The sequence below is a fragment of the Diceros bicornis genome, chromosome 39, assembly GCF_020826845.1.
Source record: "Diceros bicornis minor isolate mBicDic1 chromosome 39, mDicBic1.mat.cur, whole genome shotgun sequence".
Classification (NCBI taxonomy): domain Eukaryota; kingdom Metazoa; phylum Chordata; class Mammalia; order Perissodactyla; family Rhinocerotidae; genus Diceros; species Diceros bicornis.
In genome coordinates, this window is record NC_080778.1 from 22485972 (window position 1) to 22502410 (window position 16439).

Sequence of the window (16439 nt, forward strand, 5' to 3'; positions counted from 1 at the left end):
ATGTCCAAAGAACACACTGTGGGTCCTTGGGACATCTAAGAGCTACAGGCCAGGTAAATAATAGCCTGGATCAAATTTATTGAAAAACTCTTCGACATACTGATTATTTTATCTGGGTATTAGTTATTTTTTTTCTCTAGGGCAGTAGTCAGACAATGGCTTTTTAAAGCACTTTCCTGGCATTACAAATTGCTTTGTAGAACTAATTTTCCATGCAAGAGTAGAATTCAAGGCTAATATTATTTGGCTTACACCCTGCCCTTTTTCTTGCTACATTTAGTAGGTGAGCAGGTCCAGCAGTAGTGTGAGTTCATCAAAGGGCCTATAAGTTATACTCAGATATTTTGGGGTCAGCAAAACCCAAAGTGTGGTTTACTCAAGTTCTTTTACCCCTAATCCTTAAATCGGTAGATATTTCCGAGTAACCTTCGTTCATATGTTTCCCATTCATTTGCCCTCAGCCCTTCATATTTGGCGGGGGGGATGGGGGGGGATGGGAGGGCGTGGTGTCAGGCTGGAAGGCATTGTCCTAGGAACTGCTTTCCTTCTTCACTGCCACAGACAGATCATTCATTAGCCACAGACCCAACTCCTTGGCAGAAGTCCATCCCTATATCCTTTCCAGTTCCTTTTTGACTGAAGCTTCAACCTCAGCAAGCATCAGTGATAACTGCCAAAGAAAGTGAAGTGGAAAAAGGCTGCATTTTCTATCAGAGAGGCCCAGAATTCCAGAATCTTAGACTTGGGAAGTGATTCTAAAGATCATCTGGTCCATGCACCATGTGATACCTAAATCACCTGAACGATATCCTGGCAAATTCCCTTTCACTCTCTGCTTGAGCATCTTCAGTGGTGGAGCTTCAACGGCGCACCAAGACCATAGGGTCTTCAGCTTAGAAAAGACTCTCGGAAGGAAGTGAGTCTTCTGCTCTTTTCTCTAGTCCAAATCTGCCCGGTCCCTTTATCCATTCCGCGGGATTCAAACCCCAGTTCTCTTTGTTCTCCTCATGTTCTCTACCAAGAGGATCTCACTCTGCCCCGTGACTTCAGTCTCTGCCACGCCCGGCTTGTTCCTAAGTCTGTACTTCCCGGTCCAACTTCCCATTGAAGCATCACACTCTGCATTTGACACAAGGTCCTTGAGATGAACATATTGAAACAAAATCATTACATCAACCCTTCTCTAAATCGTGTTACTCATCTTGTGTTGCCATTTCATCCATCAGAAGGATGCGTCTAAAAGCTCCTCTTTTTACCACATCCTCCACAGTTAGCTGACAAGTCCTATCAGATGTACCTCCAAAGTGGCTCCCGAGCCTGCCCAGCCTCCTCATCTCTACCATCTCTGCTTTAGGCTTCATCATCTCTCAGCTGAACTGAAGCAACAGGCTCATCTCTCACCTGTCTGCCTCCCCAGACCTTTCTCCACATTGCTGCTTCAGTTACCTTTCTAGAAGAGCCAAAGTTCTGATGGCCTTGCTACATTCCTTTCTCAGACACAACCTATGAGTGAAGCGGTCCAGAGGCTCCTAGGTATCTGAGTAGGTCCCTTCCCACTGTACTGGTAACACTTTGTTTATACACCTAAGATTTCTCTTAACACCTTGTTTGGTTACTATTTATTTACTTGTTTGTTCCCCTAATGGGCTATGAGAACATAAAGAGCAGCAACTTTTTTTTTCATCTTTTCCTCCAAAACCTAGCGATAGTCTCCAGCATTTAGTGCATACTCAGTAAATGTTTATGGAGGAAATGGTAAACAGGCCCTTCGCCATCATGCTCAGTCTCCTCTGACCAGGCCTCAGCCTGTCCACATCCCTGTTTACAGTTTCATGTGAGTTGGTAAGTGCACAGCAGAGTGGTTTAGCCATCGTCTGGACTGATTAGTGTTGTCCAAGCTTCCATTAACTTTTTTGGCAGTTGCATTCTCCTCTACCCTAAAATTTCCACATCATTCTTACCTGACCAGTGTGTGGTTAAGCTAAAGATTTAAAGTTGTTGTTATTTTTGTTTTTTTATACGCAAAACATAGGACCCTTAGTTGTATTCCTAGTAAATTCCATCTTGTTAAACTCGATATGAGTGTAGGATGGGCTCTGGGGAAGCCACAGTACTAAGAATTTGAGGATCTTTAAATGGATATATTGGAGTTTAGCAAAATGATGTACTCTTTCTTTTGAATTGAGCTGCCTACGTTTGTGCCATTGAGTTGCAGCTGCTGGGAGGCCTCACTCTGGGTAAAGTCAGTAACAAAATAATTGATTTTTCAGAGCAGTAAATTTTAACCATGTGGTAACCATGCTTGGAGAAGGTGGTTAATTCCTAAGGTCAAGATAGGTATTCAGGTAAAGACGGCAAATGTGGTGGCAGAAGGTAAGAGCAGGCAGCAGTAACTGCTACTGAAATGATTTCCGTGTCCAGGGATGAAGATACAGGAAAATACTTAATGAAATATGTATAGTGTAGAGAGAGTTCCGTGACAAGGGATCTTGTGAGGAAAAAGGTTAGTGGCAGGAATTGGCAACACGTGGATGGTGGCACGGGAACAAAATTCACCTCTGAAGGACAGGTGTTAATTTTTCCTAAGTGGGCTGGATTCTAAGTATCTAGAGTTCCTGAGGGGTCGTTGTGTTGGTCATGCTTGGATAAAGTGGGAAAAGAAACTTTTCTGAGAGTACAGAATCATTGTCCCAAATCCTTACATTGGCTCCAGATCATAGAGATAGCAAGAATGGATTGATGATCTCCCCCATCCTCACCTTATCTGCATGCTTCTTTATCTAAGTCATGTAGAAAAATGGCGAGCTAAAAAGAAGCCAGGAGAAGACTGTGGCAACCCACTAGAAAATGTTCAACCCAGTTTTTTTTCTGTCCACTTGATTCTGAATCTAAGCTACCGAATTTCTCCTGAACCCGCTTAGTCCTTTAGGAATATTGGTTAACTTCCCTGAGCCCATTTATACCTCTTCTCAAGGTGAGGCTTCTCCAGGATGTCTCCAGTATTCCCCCTGCTAACCTGTGGCTGACACAGAACTCCAGCCAAACCTGCCAAGATCTTTCCAAACTGCCCTCCAGGACATTCCAGGACTGAGTGTCCACCTAGCACTCATTTCCCTGTCAAAGCTCTACTTATCCTCCGAGTCCACTCATGCATCAACTCTCCCCTTGAGAGTTGATGACCAACTCTTGGTTGATGACCAAGGGGTGAACAGACCACCCCTTCTTTATGAGCCTCTTTACCCAATATGTACCTCTACCATAGCATCCATTGTGCTGTATTTGCAGTATGTTGTTACATTTCCCTGGAATTGGATGTTCTTTGGGGTCAGGTACATGGTCTCAGCCTCCTCTGCATAGTCCTGTCATCTGGCTCAGTTCCTGGCACGTAGTAGGTTTCGGAAAAGGTTCTTTGAAAGGATGAATGAATAAATGATTGAGTGAATGAATTTCTATCATATTTCCTTACTCTCTCCGTCTGGTAACACTTTCTGGAAAGGAAATAAAATTATTTTTTCTAAGTGAGCTTAGGCTGGTACCTATGATCACCACATTATTTCCTACATTTCATGCCCTCATCTTTCAGTGACCTATTGTAGAACCTTATAGCATCCTTGTCAAGCTCACTGGTTTACAATTTTGAGGATCAGTCTTCCCCATCTGAAAGCAGAACTACATCTGCTGGCCTCCAGGTCTCCAGCATAATAACTTGTCCAAGCTCACATGGCTAGCCAGTGGCCTCACTGGGAGCAGAATGCTGAGCTGAGCAACCGCACGGCACTTACAGTGCCCAGGGCCTCTCTCTATGGAGCTTTGTTAACATCCAGTTAAAGAGATGCCTTTAAACATGAATTGTCACTATATTTCACAAACATATTTCATCACAACGATAAACATTTCTGGCCTTTTAGATTATTTTCCTTTTCATCTAAGCAAGGATGATTTTTTTCCTATTGTTTTACCATATCCATATGGTATGGTAGATAAGTTTTACCATATCAAAGAATGAGCCTCCATTTAATGATCTAATTAAGATATGTTTCAACCAAAGTGCAAGGATTAGCCCTGATGGGTGGAAATATTTCCCCTTAATGCAACCGCTTTCATCGTTATCAAATGCATTAACTTGTGTGCCCTGCCCTGCTGCCAGCACCACACACAGAAGAGAATGTCTTTTTCGCTCTGTTTTCTCACAACAGATTACCAAAAAGTGCCACTCCGTTTCCATATGTCACATTTCTAATAGATGCTGACATTTGAGCCACCTAGAAAGGGGGACTCAACAAAATGACCTCTTGACTTTTCCCTGGTTTTAGTATTCTGTGAAAACAATTTAGTGTAAGTGATTTAAGAGGGTGATCAGAGTAGAATTCTCTGTTCAAGCGTTTTTAAATTTCTCTACCAAGTTCCACTAGTGGGGAACTTCTAGCTTCTTGTGGGAATTCATGAGGTTGGCCATGGAAGTACATGCCACAGTGGCTGCCACATAGTAGGCCTAATAAATGTAAGTCCTCTAAAATAAGGTAGGATAAGATAAGATATGATAAAAATTTCCCTATAGCCAATGATTTTAACTTATTATATAAGTAACAACTTAGTGTCAAACTCGGTCGAAAGCTTCAAGAAAAAATGCCCTGGTGGAAACCTTGCCTTTTTAGCAACACCCAATTCATGTATACTCCTAACGTAAAAAGTTAATGAAATTCCTTAAAAGCTTATACAAAACATAAGACATTTATCCTTGGAATTAGAATTCAAATCTTCCATATTTATTTTTAAGCGTTTTCCCTCAGTCGCACCTATGGAAAAGAACTTTGCTTAAACTCAGAATTTGACGGCTAATATTCACACATATGGCAAATATGAACTAATCAGACCGCAGATATTTTGCTGCATTCCACGGTGTCTCATTTATTTGTTTAATTTGCAGCTATAGCAACCAGATTCCACCACTTTAGGCTTTTACGCAGACCTGCAGTGTGATCAGCTTGGTTGAAGTTTGGCACTCGGCACCGTACTCAATTGAAGACATATGCACACACTCACTCACCACATTTTTAACCTGTTTTTCACACTGGGTAGGTATGTCATATTTGCATAAAAATAGGAAAAGCAACCTTCTGCGAGGAGAGTAAGCAATTAAAAGATGTTGTGACCTTCTTTTCCATAACGCTTCAAATCTTAAAGTTTTCTTGGCATGCTTTTCAAAAGCCCATCTGACTTTGAAGCAGGCTGCCTCTCCACAGAAAGCTCACTCCAGCAATGACTAATGGATTGACCTGATGCCACGCTTGTGCTGCTCCACACACGCTGCTCTGCACAGGACGAGCACTTGGAAGTGACCTTGAAACTGAGTTTTGCCAGGTTGATGAAATATGGGCCTTCAGGCCGTGCCATTTCACAAGCAATTTCCAGAAGGGTATTTGCAGCATTGTCAAAACTTGGCCACTGAACTTGGTATTGGTTTACCATGAGTGTTTAACATGCATGAGGAATGATGACACTCTCTCTTGATTTTATTAGTTGCACTTTGTAACAGGTTGGAAAAATTAGGTAATGGTGAAAATTGGCATCCCGCTGTTGTTTCTCTTAGGTGTTTTTTTTCAAACTTTTGCTGAAGGAAAGGAAGATGCTCAGAGGGTCCAATCGTAATTGGGGAGACGAGAGTTTAAAATGAAGAGTAAGCTGCAGTGGGGTGAAGATGCGGTTAGAGGGTAAAGAAAGGATGGTAGGAGGAAGAACTCCTCTGTATGTGTAAACTGCCCAGTTGATATGATTCCAACTCCCCAGATTTAGGCTCCAGGAGGGGACCATTTCTTTATCTCCATCTGCACACCCAGATAGTAATCTATTGTAGTTGTTTAAAAATGTTCATCGATGTTGACCTCAGTTGCAGCTATATGGATTTCCGTTTTACAGAGTGGTGTATTTATGTTGGTACACAATGTTTCCTTTTGATTGCATTTCTCATGCTGGTGAAGTTGGCTGACATTTCAGGATCTGGGTAAGGAAGCTGTGCTTTAACCTTATTTGGAAGTGAGTGATCTGGCTCCTGCGCTGGCATAACTTTGGAAGGGCCCCCTCAGCGCCCCTTCCTGTGGCCTCGCTTCCATAACCATGGGAGGCTGAGACAGGCCAAGGTCAGGGCAGCCAAGGTGGGATGTTGGAAGGACACTGGGGAGCAAGTCATTTTCTCTTAATTCATTCTTAATTAATTTTCTTAAGCCAGCTTTCAGATTTTTATACAAAATCAGATTCTACTCTTTTTTAAAAACAGAAGACGACCGTTCAACCCCTCTAGAGCTCTCTGAGGAGCCTGTAAAAGACCTCTGGCTGTCCTTATTCTTTAAATACTGACAATCCACACTGGGTAATCCTGGGAACCATACATCTATAGGATCAGGGCAACATACTGTCAACAGCAACTTCCCAGAACATTCCTTCTTACTTCATTGGGGATTTTTCAATAAGTCATTTGATATTTCTGTAAGTTTAAACTGAAATCACTAAAATGAAGGCATTTTTTCCTTATAAGCTCAAGTCTCCCAGACTCATCATTTTGTAGAGTTACATGAGTAAGCCATGCAGCTAAGCTAAAAGTCTAAATTATAGAATACAGTTGTTGCAAAACTGTTCACATTTTATACAGTAACATGTTAAAAACAGTAATGTATTTGCATAACAGTTTTTGCATGCAGCAATTTATATTGAAGTCGAGCCTGGTAACTTTTCATTAGATTTTGCCAAGTGTCATATGCTAAATTATTTGCTTGTGCATTTTCTTCCCCAATTGCCTGTATTTGGTAAGTTTGCTTGACAGGTTCTGGCAAAGGATACTCAGAAAGAGTCCATTATCTTACCATATTTTCTTTATCTGTCTGGATTTAGGGTGATTCGCTTTAAATTATAGTACCACACCTTCTTTTCCCCACTTTTAAATGTTTTTAATTGGAGAACACATTTTCCCAAATACCCTCATCCCTAATTTAGAGCCCTCTCCTATTAATATGACTGATTTTTAATGTATTTCCTAAAATGCTTCTCAACTTCTTAAATAAAGAAGGGATTAAAAAAAACAAAAACAAAAACAAAACAAAGAAGAGAGGAGGAAAATGCAGCAGGGAACATCAACCATAAGGAGCCCCAAGGCTTGTGCTTAATATTGTAAATCACAGATCACAAGAACCAAGAGACAATAAAAAGAGAAGGCTCAGGCCAATGACCTTTTGACACCCCGAGAATCCTGATGTCTTTGCTTCCTGCTGTTTTCAGCACTCAGCCCTGCCTTGTTCCTTCTGATATTTTTCATTTATCCTTTCAGTAAACATTTTAGAAAGGAGGAAGTTGGGAGCTTATCAGTATTCAGTATAGGCAGAAAACAGTTTCCCCTTTAAGCTATAGTCACAACCTCACCATCCTATTTTTTTCAGACTCATATGAAATTATTTATGTGCATATGAATAAACTGTAAAGCATTTTCTTTTGAGAAACTTCATTCCGCATTCCCACACAGCTCCCCGCTGGTTGAACAGGGGCCTTCTTTCCAAGGACCCAGGTAGGGACTTGCTCAGCTTTTATTCCACCGTGATGGAACTTTGTCTTGTTTTCATGTCCTATTGAATCTTAAACATTTTCTGTGTACCTTCGTATATATTTATACCAGAACACACAGTTGAAAGAAATATGATCCTGTGTTAGTCAGAGTTCTCCAGAGAAAGAGAATCAATAGGATATGTGTATATAATAAGGAATTGGCTCAGATGATTATAGAGGCTAAGTCCCAAGATCTGTAGTCGACAAACTGGAGACCCAGGAGAGCTGATGGTATAGTTTCAATCCAAGTCCAAAAGCCTAAGGACCAGGAGAGCTGATGGTGTAGGTTCTAGTCCAAGTCTGAGTCCAAAGACAGGAGAAGACGGATGTGCCAGCTTGAAGATAATCAGGCAGAGAGAGCAAATTCTCCCTCACTCAGCCTTTTATTCTGTTTAGGCCTTCGATGGATTGGATGAGGTCCCCCCCCCCCCACATTGGGGAGGGCAATCTACTTTATTCAGTCTACTGATCACATGTTAATCTCATTCAGAAACACCCTCACAGACATACCCAGAATAATGTTTGACCAAATACCTGGGCACCCTGTGGTCCAGTCAAGTTGACACATAAAATTAACCATCACAGATCCCCATTGAAAATTCCTCTTTTCCTTTAAAAACCAACTCCATTTGTACAGGTCTGAATAATGCTTTCCTCTTTCCAATCCATTAAAGTTACACTAATGTTGGTCAACCCTGGCTGGCCCGGATCTCACGCTCAGAGGTTCTCATTGATTCAGTCTGGCGAGGGAGACCCATGCACCATCTGTATTTTTTTAATGGGCCCTCACATGGTCTAAGGCACAGGCAAGTTTGAGAACCCTTGAATTTGTTGGTCCCTAGGCTTCCCTGAGGTTCAGTGAAAGTGGTTAATAGAAAAACACAGAGGGAAGTCACTTTGTGATGCCTGGAGCTGAGCTGAATGGAGGGTATGGCAAAGAAACAAACCTGGGTAAATGTGCATAACCAGGCCAACTTAACCCCTATGGGTTAGTTACAAGGTGGTGTCTCTGCCTCAGTTTCTACTGGGATAAAATACTGGCAGCATCCTAAGATTCCAGGAAAAAATGAATCCATATTAACATTTCTTAGAAGATCAAAAACATAATACGTGTCAATTATCATTAATCCTCGAAAATATTTATGGAGTTAAATGGTCTGTAACTAATTAGAGATGGCAGTTAACGGGAGATATGGGTTTCCTCTGAGTTATATGAAACAAAATATAAATCTTTTATATAACTCTATTTCCTACGAAAAGGATTTTTGCTTGTTGGTGGGATTTTTAAAGTTTTATTTTATTTTCTTGGATCTCATTACTTTTCCATAAATCCTATAAGCAGAATTACAATGAGATGAGTCACAGTCTTAACACTTTTTTGGAGCTTCTCCTGCCAATGTGGCTTGGAATATAGGGGATTTTTAAAAAATTGTGTTTGGGAAACATGGGAAGGGAAGGGAAAGGAAGGGAGGGATGGAGGAAAGGAGGAAGAGGGAGGGAGGGAGGACGGAGGAAGAAGGGAAGGAAGGAGGGAATGAAGGGGGGAGGAGGGGGGAGAGGGAGGGAGGGAGAAAGGAAGGAAGGCCACAAAATATTTTACTTTAGATTACATTTTTTTAACTTAATGGCATTATAAAGGTAAAACTTGCATTGTATCTCATCACTATGTTGTAGACAACTCTGCAGTACAAATGGGTTTGGGTTTTAAAAGATCATTCATGAGCTAGTCATTTGGAACTGGGAACATATTTTCCCACAAAAATTTTGTTATATAAGTGGTAATTAATTTTCCAGGCTAGCTCATAATCTCTCCTCATTCTGCTTTGAAGCTGAATGATTGTGCATTTACAGTGATAAACAGTCGACCATACCGTTGAAAACTTGTAGATCTAAAGAACATAAAAGCAATAAAATCAGTTGTTGAGTCACTTAAAACTTTTCACTTAAATGCTGGTGCTGGAGGGAAAGCAGATTTAATTTGAGGAGCCCGAGGATGCTCAAAACATCTAATGTGGATATTTGAGAGTGCCAGTCAAAGGAGCGGCAACCATTCTCTCTTGAGGGTCTCTGCAGCCACACTGTGCTTCAAGCTGGTCACCAAAAAACAACACACTTAGACTATATTAGTAAGTCCTCAATAAAAATGCCTCCTTTCCTTCCTGCAGTGAATATTGATGGAGCACATACTATGTGTGACGTGCTCCTTACCACTTATGCTGGAAGGAAAAACAGGAAGAACCCCTCTCCTTGTAGAGTTTATAATCTAGTTGGGGAGACAATCAAATAATTGTGCAAATAGATGATCTAAGATTCATCCATTTTTACAAAAAATTACTGTATGAATATTAAAGTCCATACATATTTACAAGGAATTATGATGACTCATATAAGATGCATGTGGGGGTTGGGGGACAGAAATCTTTGCTAAATCCCCGCCATGGGCCAGCCACTTATGCTATCTCATTTAATCCTCGGAGTGACCCTGAGGGGTAGGGACCATTATCCCCACTTCTAAGATGAGGAACTCAGATTCAGAGAAGTCACGAATGTGTCAAAGATGGCAGGACACTCTGCAGCAGAGCCTGGGTGCAAATCAAGGCTGTCTGATTCCTGGCACTTTCTGCCAATCTAAACTGCCTGTTCTGCAAAACCACTCTGGAGATATTTCCTATTATCTTACTCAATATTTTTTATATAAGTGTCCATGCAATAATCTCCTCCTAGAATTTCATACTGGAGACCGTGTTGTCTCTCCTGATGCTGGCGTGTTCCTTTTCGTTAGTGCGAGCTATTTCCATTTCCCCTCTGATGCCGCGCTTGGTGTCTTCGTGCCATAGCCAGCTCACCTGTGGCTTCCAGTACAGTTTTCTCTCCTTTCCCACCATATATTTTTGTCTGATTCTTTATTTTGTGTTGATTTCCATTACCCTTAGTGTTTTAGTGCAAGCTGCCTTGTGCTCCTGAAAAATAGTTAGCATATACTTTATACAAATAGAAAAGAAATAGATGTGGCTTCTGGAATTCCTCGAAGCTCTCTTTTGGCATCCTCCACATGACCTCGAAAAGGGCCTTGCACTTAGGAGTGAGCAATAAGCGTTGATTGATTGTTAACTGAGCAATTCTGAAGGGCAGTTCTGGTTATTTTAAAGAGGACCAAGAAGCCATGGCTCTGGCTTCATATGTTAACTTCGCCGTAAGACTTACTGCGCTCCTTTTCCTTAGTAGAGATTTCTCTCGTGCATTTTCTTCTGTTTATCTCTCATAAATGGAATATAAAGGACAGTGATCACAGCTGGCGTGCACCATGCTCTTTCCTCTTGCTGTGCTAAGCACTTTATAGATACTGTCTACTTAATCCTCACAACTCTGTTATCGTTCCCATTTCACAGAAGGAGAGACTGAGGGTTAAAGAATTCAAGTGGTTAAGGGGGACAGCAAGGAAATAACCTTTCTCCTGGCAATTCAGCAAGAGATAGAAGAAAAGAATAGGGAAAGAAAAGGGATTACATAAAAGAAATAAATTGCTTCAGGTATGATGGGTAAAATGCAGAAGAGGTCTGAAAGAATCACAAGTGATTTATAAGGGAATTATTCTTCCTGTCCATCCCCTGCTCTATTGACCAGGAGGATGGAGGAGTCATGAGCAAATCGCTATTTTTGTATATGAGACATTCTCTCATCAGGAGATCATAAGTGTGTGTGGGGGATGTACTTAGAAATTGCTTTAATCCACATATTTATTTGGAAAACTTGAAATTACACGGTTTATGAACAGAAACCTAAAGGTCTTCTTTATTCTCTGGGCTGGCCTTTGTTGTCCCGTGGGCCTCCAGCCCACAGTAACCCCAGGATCCCTGGAGAATCTAGACATGTGCCTGGTCCCCCTACCTCTTGGCAGGTGACCCCCAGCTTGCTCAGAGTTATTCCTGCCTCTGGGAGCAGCACCGCAGGCCCTGAGGGCACATCTGTGGCTCTCCAAAGCAGAAACACAAAGAAACAGGGTCCTCTCTGTCTATTTACAATGGAAAGAAGGAGAGGCTTCATTGAGCAGTGCTATTGGGCCACCCCCAGGAGGTGGGCCTCCTCCAGGGAATGAGAAGAGTCATAGTAAGAGATCAACCCATTCATGGGCATTTGCTCAACAGATATTTACTTAACACTCTTGTGCCTGGGACACTCCTGCGTACTGATTTTGTTCCTTTAGAGAAAGAACAGCCAATCAAGGGAGAAAAATTAAAGCTGCCAGAAAGGGTGGAGGAGGGAAAAGCTCCAGTGACCAGTTCTCCGGAGCTGAAATTGAAAGTTTAGTGGACACAGAATGATTTGGGGAGAATTTCCATTCACGCTGAGTTTAGGGAACTCAAAATAATTGGATGTATCCAGAAGTGGAGTCGAAGGTGGGGCACAGCTGGAGCTGTATAGTTAGACAAAGAAGGACGGGCTCACATCTGGGAGAGCCCTACACACCAAAAACTAGTTCCGGTTTTATCTTCTAGGAAACAAGAAATATGGCTAAGTTTTGTGTGATGAAGATGATTCACTTGACACATTGGAGAGATGGAAAGGAAGGGTGACCCAGGCAGAGGTACAGCATATGCAGAGGCAGGAAGTATCACCACACATTTACAGACTGTGTGGAAAGCAATCCACTGCAGAAGAGATGCAAGGAGTGCTGTGGCCCTGACAGGTCCCCCTGGGCCTGTGTCCTGGCCAAGGAGGCTGAACTTGATCCCAGCAGCTTTGGGGAGTTGCTGAAGGATTTTAAACAGGGGGAAAGTGGGGTCAGACAAGCATTTTAGAAGGCTTCCTCCTTCGAGTTGAGGGAGAAGAATTGACAGGACAGCCTGGATTTAGAGAGGAAGAGAAAGAGGCTGAGAATGGCGCTTTGGCCAATGCCCACACTACAGGAGGAGAAACTGAGAAGGAGCCATCACAGGGCTGGGAGAAGAACTCAGGGAGAAAGATGGCAGAGGAATCCCAGAGGAGAGCACTTCCGGGAGAGGGCGGGGCCAGCCGCGGAGGGGGCGGGGTCAGCCAGGAAGGAGGCGGGGCCATCCCAGGAAGGGGGTGGAGTCACCCGCGGAAGGGGGCGGGGGTCAGTCAGGAAGGGGGTGGAGTCACCCATGGCAGGGGGCGGGGTCAGCAATGGAAGAGGGCGGGGCCGGTAACATCCTGGGCCGCATGGAAGTCTGATAACACAGGGCAGAGACCGGCAGGGCTGCTGAGGAGCGGCAAAATAACTACAGGGGACAAACAGTAGAGAAAAGAGGAGCCTGCCTGAAAGGCTGACGAATCTCATCAGTGTGGCATTTTTTTTTTTAGGTGAGGGAAGGATCGCTTCATCTTTCGTTTGAGCTGGAAACCAGGGCAGATTGAGGAAGAGCATTTGGGGGGTAGATAATTTTTCTTTTACCAGCCTCACCTCCTTGTCACCTTCTATTTTCTCCTGGTGAAAGAGGTGCTATTTCTGACATGCCCTTAGCGGGGTCAGAAATTGCCCCAGCTACATGGTAATGGCCTTTGGTGTTCTTTCTACCTCTTAATGGGCTGTCATCCAGAATAATTTTTTTCTATATTGATCTGAATGTTAATCTATACATAACAAGGATAAATCGTAGGAAAATATGCAGAAAAATGGCAAAAAGAAGTTACTTGTTTTGCACATTTCTTGAGGGGGGAAGGAAGAGAAACTTTAAAATAATCCTTTCCATTTGTGATTCTCATTTGTCAGCACATCAGAAGCAACAAAAGCAAAAACACGATTTGATTCATTGGAAGGCTGCATGATTTAGATTCTGTGTCCTTCTTTAAAAGTTTCTGAAATCTGATTTGGATATTTAAGAGCCTTCAGAACCTTTTGTGGACATGGCATTAGAGATAAGCTATTATTTTTTGTGAGGATTCAAAAAGAGAAATGTATTTTAGAAAATAGATGAAATTGGACCTGACTTGGAGAAATAGTTCTCTGACCATGTCACTTAAAGACACTGGGCTGTGGGCTCCAGGCTGTGACTGTTTCTCAAGATAAATATGCATGCAGGACCCAGGAGGGGCATTTTCAGAGGTTGCTACAAAGTTGGTATATGTGCTAAGAATGCCCAGGACATCTCTGAAGGTACAAGAGTACAGACCAGACATCAGTGCTGCTCGCTTCTTTCTCATAATTTCTCTAATCTTTCTGGCAATAAAAAAAAGAAAAGAAAAAACTCTTCAGGAATATAAAATGTTATTGCATTTGCAACAGTCGTCATGGTTACCTGCATAGTTTCATTGCTTTATTAATGTGTAATTCTCTTTATTTCTGGAAATATCATTATAGTGAAACGTAATAGTCTGCAGCTTCTTAGTAAGTTTCACCGTGTATGTCAGAGACCCTGATATTGGCTGTGACGAATGTGTGTGTGTCTCTGGGCCACCTGTGTGCTGTGGATCCAGTAACTAGGACATCATTGTTTAGGAAAAGACAACATGAAGTTAATGACTCTTGAGAATCTCTTAAAAGTTCAAATGCTTCCCCAAACAAAAGTGCTTATTTTTTCCTAGAGGAAAATGATCCAAGGCTTGAGTCTTTTTCTAACTAAAATAATTCAGGTTTTCTGACATTAAAACTTTTTTTAAAGTAATTATTATTACTTACTGAAGTCACTTTGAGGCATTCAGGAAACTTTTTTCTGCTCAATTGTTTTAAAAATTATCTTTCCTAAATTTATTCTTTGTGTCATAGAAGGATTTTTGTGAGATGCTATTTACAGAGATTTTGAGCAAGTTTTTCTAAGTGTGTCCTCCCACTACTCAAGTTGAAGCTAAATAAAATAGTTCAGTAAACTCTCTTTCAGGCAAATTGCTCTTGATCCCACATTCATTTCTCTTCTTCCCAGGCACTCACCAGACTACATTTCCCAGCATCGCTTGCACTTAGGTCTGACCATAAGACTCATGGGACAGTGAAATGTGAGTGGAGTTATGAAATCCCTTCCAGATCTGGCCCGTAAATACCTCCCACGTAATCCTCCCATCCCTTGTTATCAGGCTAGTTGGTGACTCTGCCAGTCTGGACGCTTGAATAACTGGATGGAGCGGAGGCTCACTGCCGACCAGGAACATCTGTTGCTATGGAAAGGAGACCAATCGTCTGAGATGTGAGGGTTGTGTGCTGTATCAGCTTGTGTCACCCTAACTAATACACTGCTAATCAACCTTTCTTCTATGTGGCCATATCGTCCTTGGGAGAAGGTCCATGTTTTTCGTCCACAAGTTTTTCCTATAGCTTCTTTCACAGCCTTTAGAAAGAAACTGGCAATGTAAATTCCAGGGCCCCTAATCAGTGTCCAATGATAACTTTGCTGTTTTGGACAAGAGCTGGAGACCTGAATGGCTGCAGCGATAGTAGGTAATTGGAAAATATCATCAGACCCTTGTGGCTTATGTGCACAGGGAACCAAAGGAAATGGAATTAACCTTTTCTGGATACTTCTATGTGCCAAGTACTGTGTTTACTCCTCTTATACATAGCCTTATTTATTCTCTATAATTAATTTTCTAAGGAGCTCTGTTATTCTCATTTTACAGATTTTTAAAGTGTCACATAGTTTTAATAACTTTTTCATGGCTAGGGAGTAGCAAGGGAGGATTCAAATAAAAGTTTGCCTGGAACCAAATCCAGCCAAGTTTCTACTTTGCTGCTTTTCATGGTATGCACTCAGTTAACTAACATCAGTTGAGCATCATGCTTCAAGGCTGAATGATAGCTAGTAATAATTGCAAACATATGCAAAGAACATTTGATTATCTGTGATGGTGGGAACAGAAACTCTCATTAGATATTTAGAAAACTGTAATACTGATATTGTTCAGTGTTACCTTCTATCTTAATTAAGCTATCAGAACAGCTGTTGTAACAGATACCAAAATAACAGTAGTTTAAAACTGACAGTCTGGAGGTTGCTGTTCTTATGAGGTCAACTAGGGCCCCAGGCTCTTTCATCTGGTTGCTTCTGGATCCTCTAGGGTTGTGGTGGTAGATGGCTTACCACGCCACATCTGCATTTAAACCATTAAGAGAGAAGCGGGCACATGTCTTTCCTGTTAAAGGCACGGCCCAGAAATGGCACACATCACTTTTGCTCAAAAAATCGCGTGGTCTCGTGGCATCTAACTGCAAGAGAGTCTAGGAAATGTCATCTTTACATACTTAGCCTTGTGCCAGCACTTCTCTTCGTATAGAAGGGGACAGGAGATATTAGGGGACAAAAAGCAGCCTTTGTCACACCTTCTTTCCTTTCCCATTCTTTGATAAACGTGCTAATGAGAAAGACCCAAAACAGCAGTAGCAGAAAAGAGAAGGAAATGAATCAAGGAAGCTAAGTAATTCAGAAATTGAATATCTCCTTTCTCCTTAACCTCTTCCAGCACATATGCTAAAAGAATCAAGAGTTAGTGCCTTGCACTCAATTGCTTTAAAATTGGCTATAACTACTAAATCAAACAGTCTCTGAATAAAATGATTGCAACAAATTGAGGACATATGAACAAAGCCTAGATATTAATCATGTTAAGTAATTAGAGTTAATTTCATTGGGTCTGACATGTGGTTAAGTTATAAAACAAAACCTCATCTGGTAGAGATATTTACTGAGGTATATATAAGTGAAATGATATGGTGTCTGGAGTTTGCTTTAAAACATTCCAGGAAAAATGGAAACGGATTGATTAGTATGTAAAATTAGATTGGGAAAATGTGAGTTATTGAAACTGGCCGATAGGTTCATGGGGGTTCATTATGCTATTCTTTCTACTTTTATGCATATTTGAAATACTCCATACCATAATAAAAAGTTAAATAAATACTT

General features: G+C 41.6%; 1 protein-coding gene across 6 annotated transcripts in view; it reads left to right on the top strand.

Moving 5' to 3' along the window:
- Positions 1-16439, top strand: part of AIG1 (androgen induced 1) — a 238232-nt gene that overhangs the window by 94154 nt on the left and 127639 nt on the right. The window contains exon 4 of one of the 6 annotated variants that reach the window (XM_058534194.1): positions 14469-14846. The exons of the other annotated variants lie outside the window; for them this stretch is intronic. Coding sequence (XP_058390177.1) covers positions 14469-14582 — 114 coding nt within the window. The 3' untranslated portion in view covers positions 14583-14846. Of the gene's footprint in view, positions 1-14468; positions 14847-16439 lie in introns of those variants that run through there. 6 annotated transcript variants of the gene reach the window in all.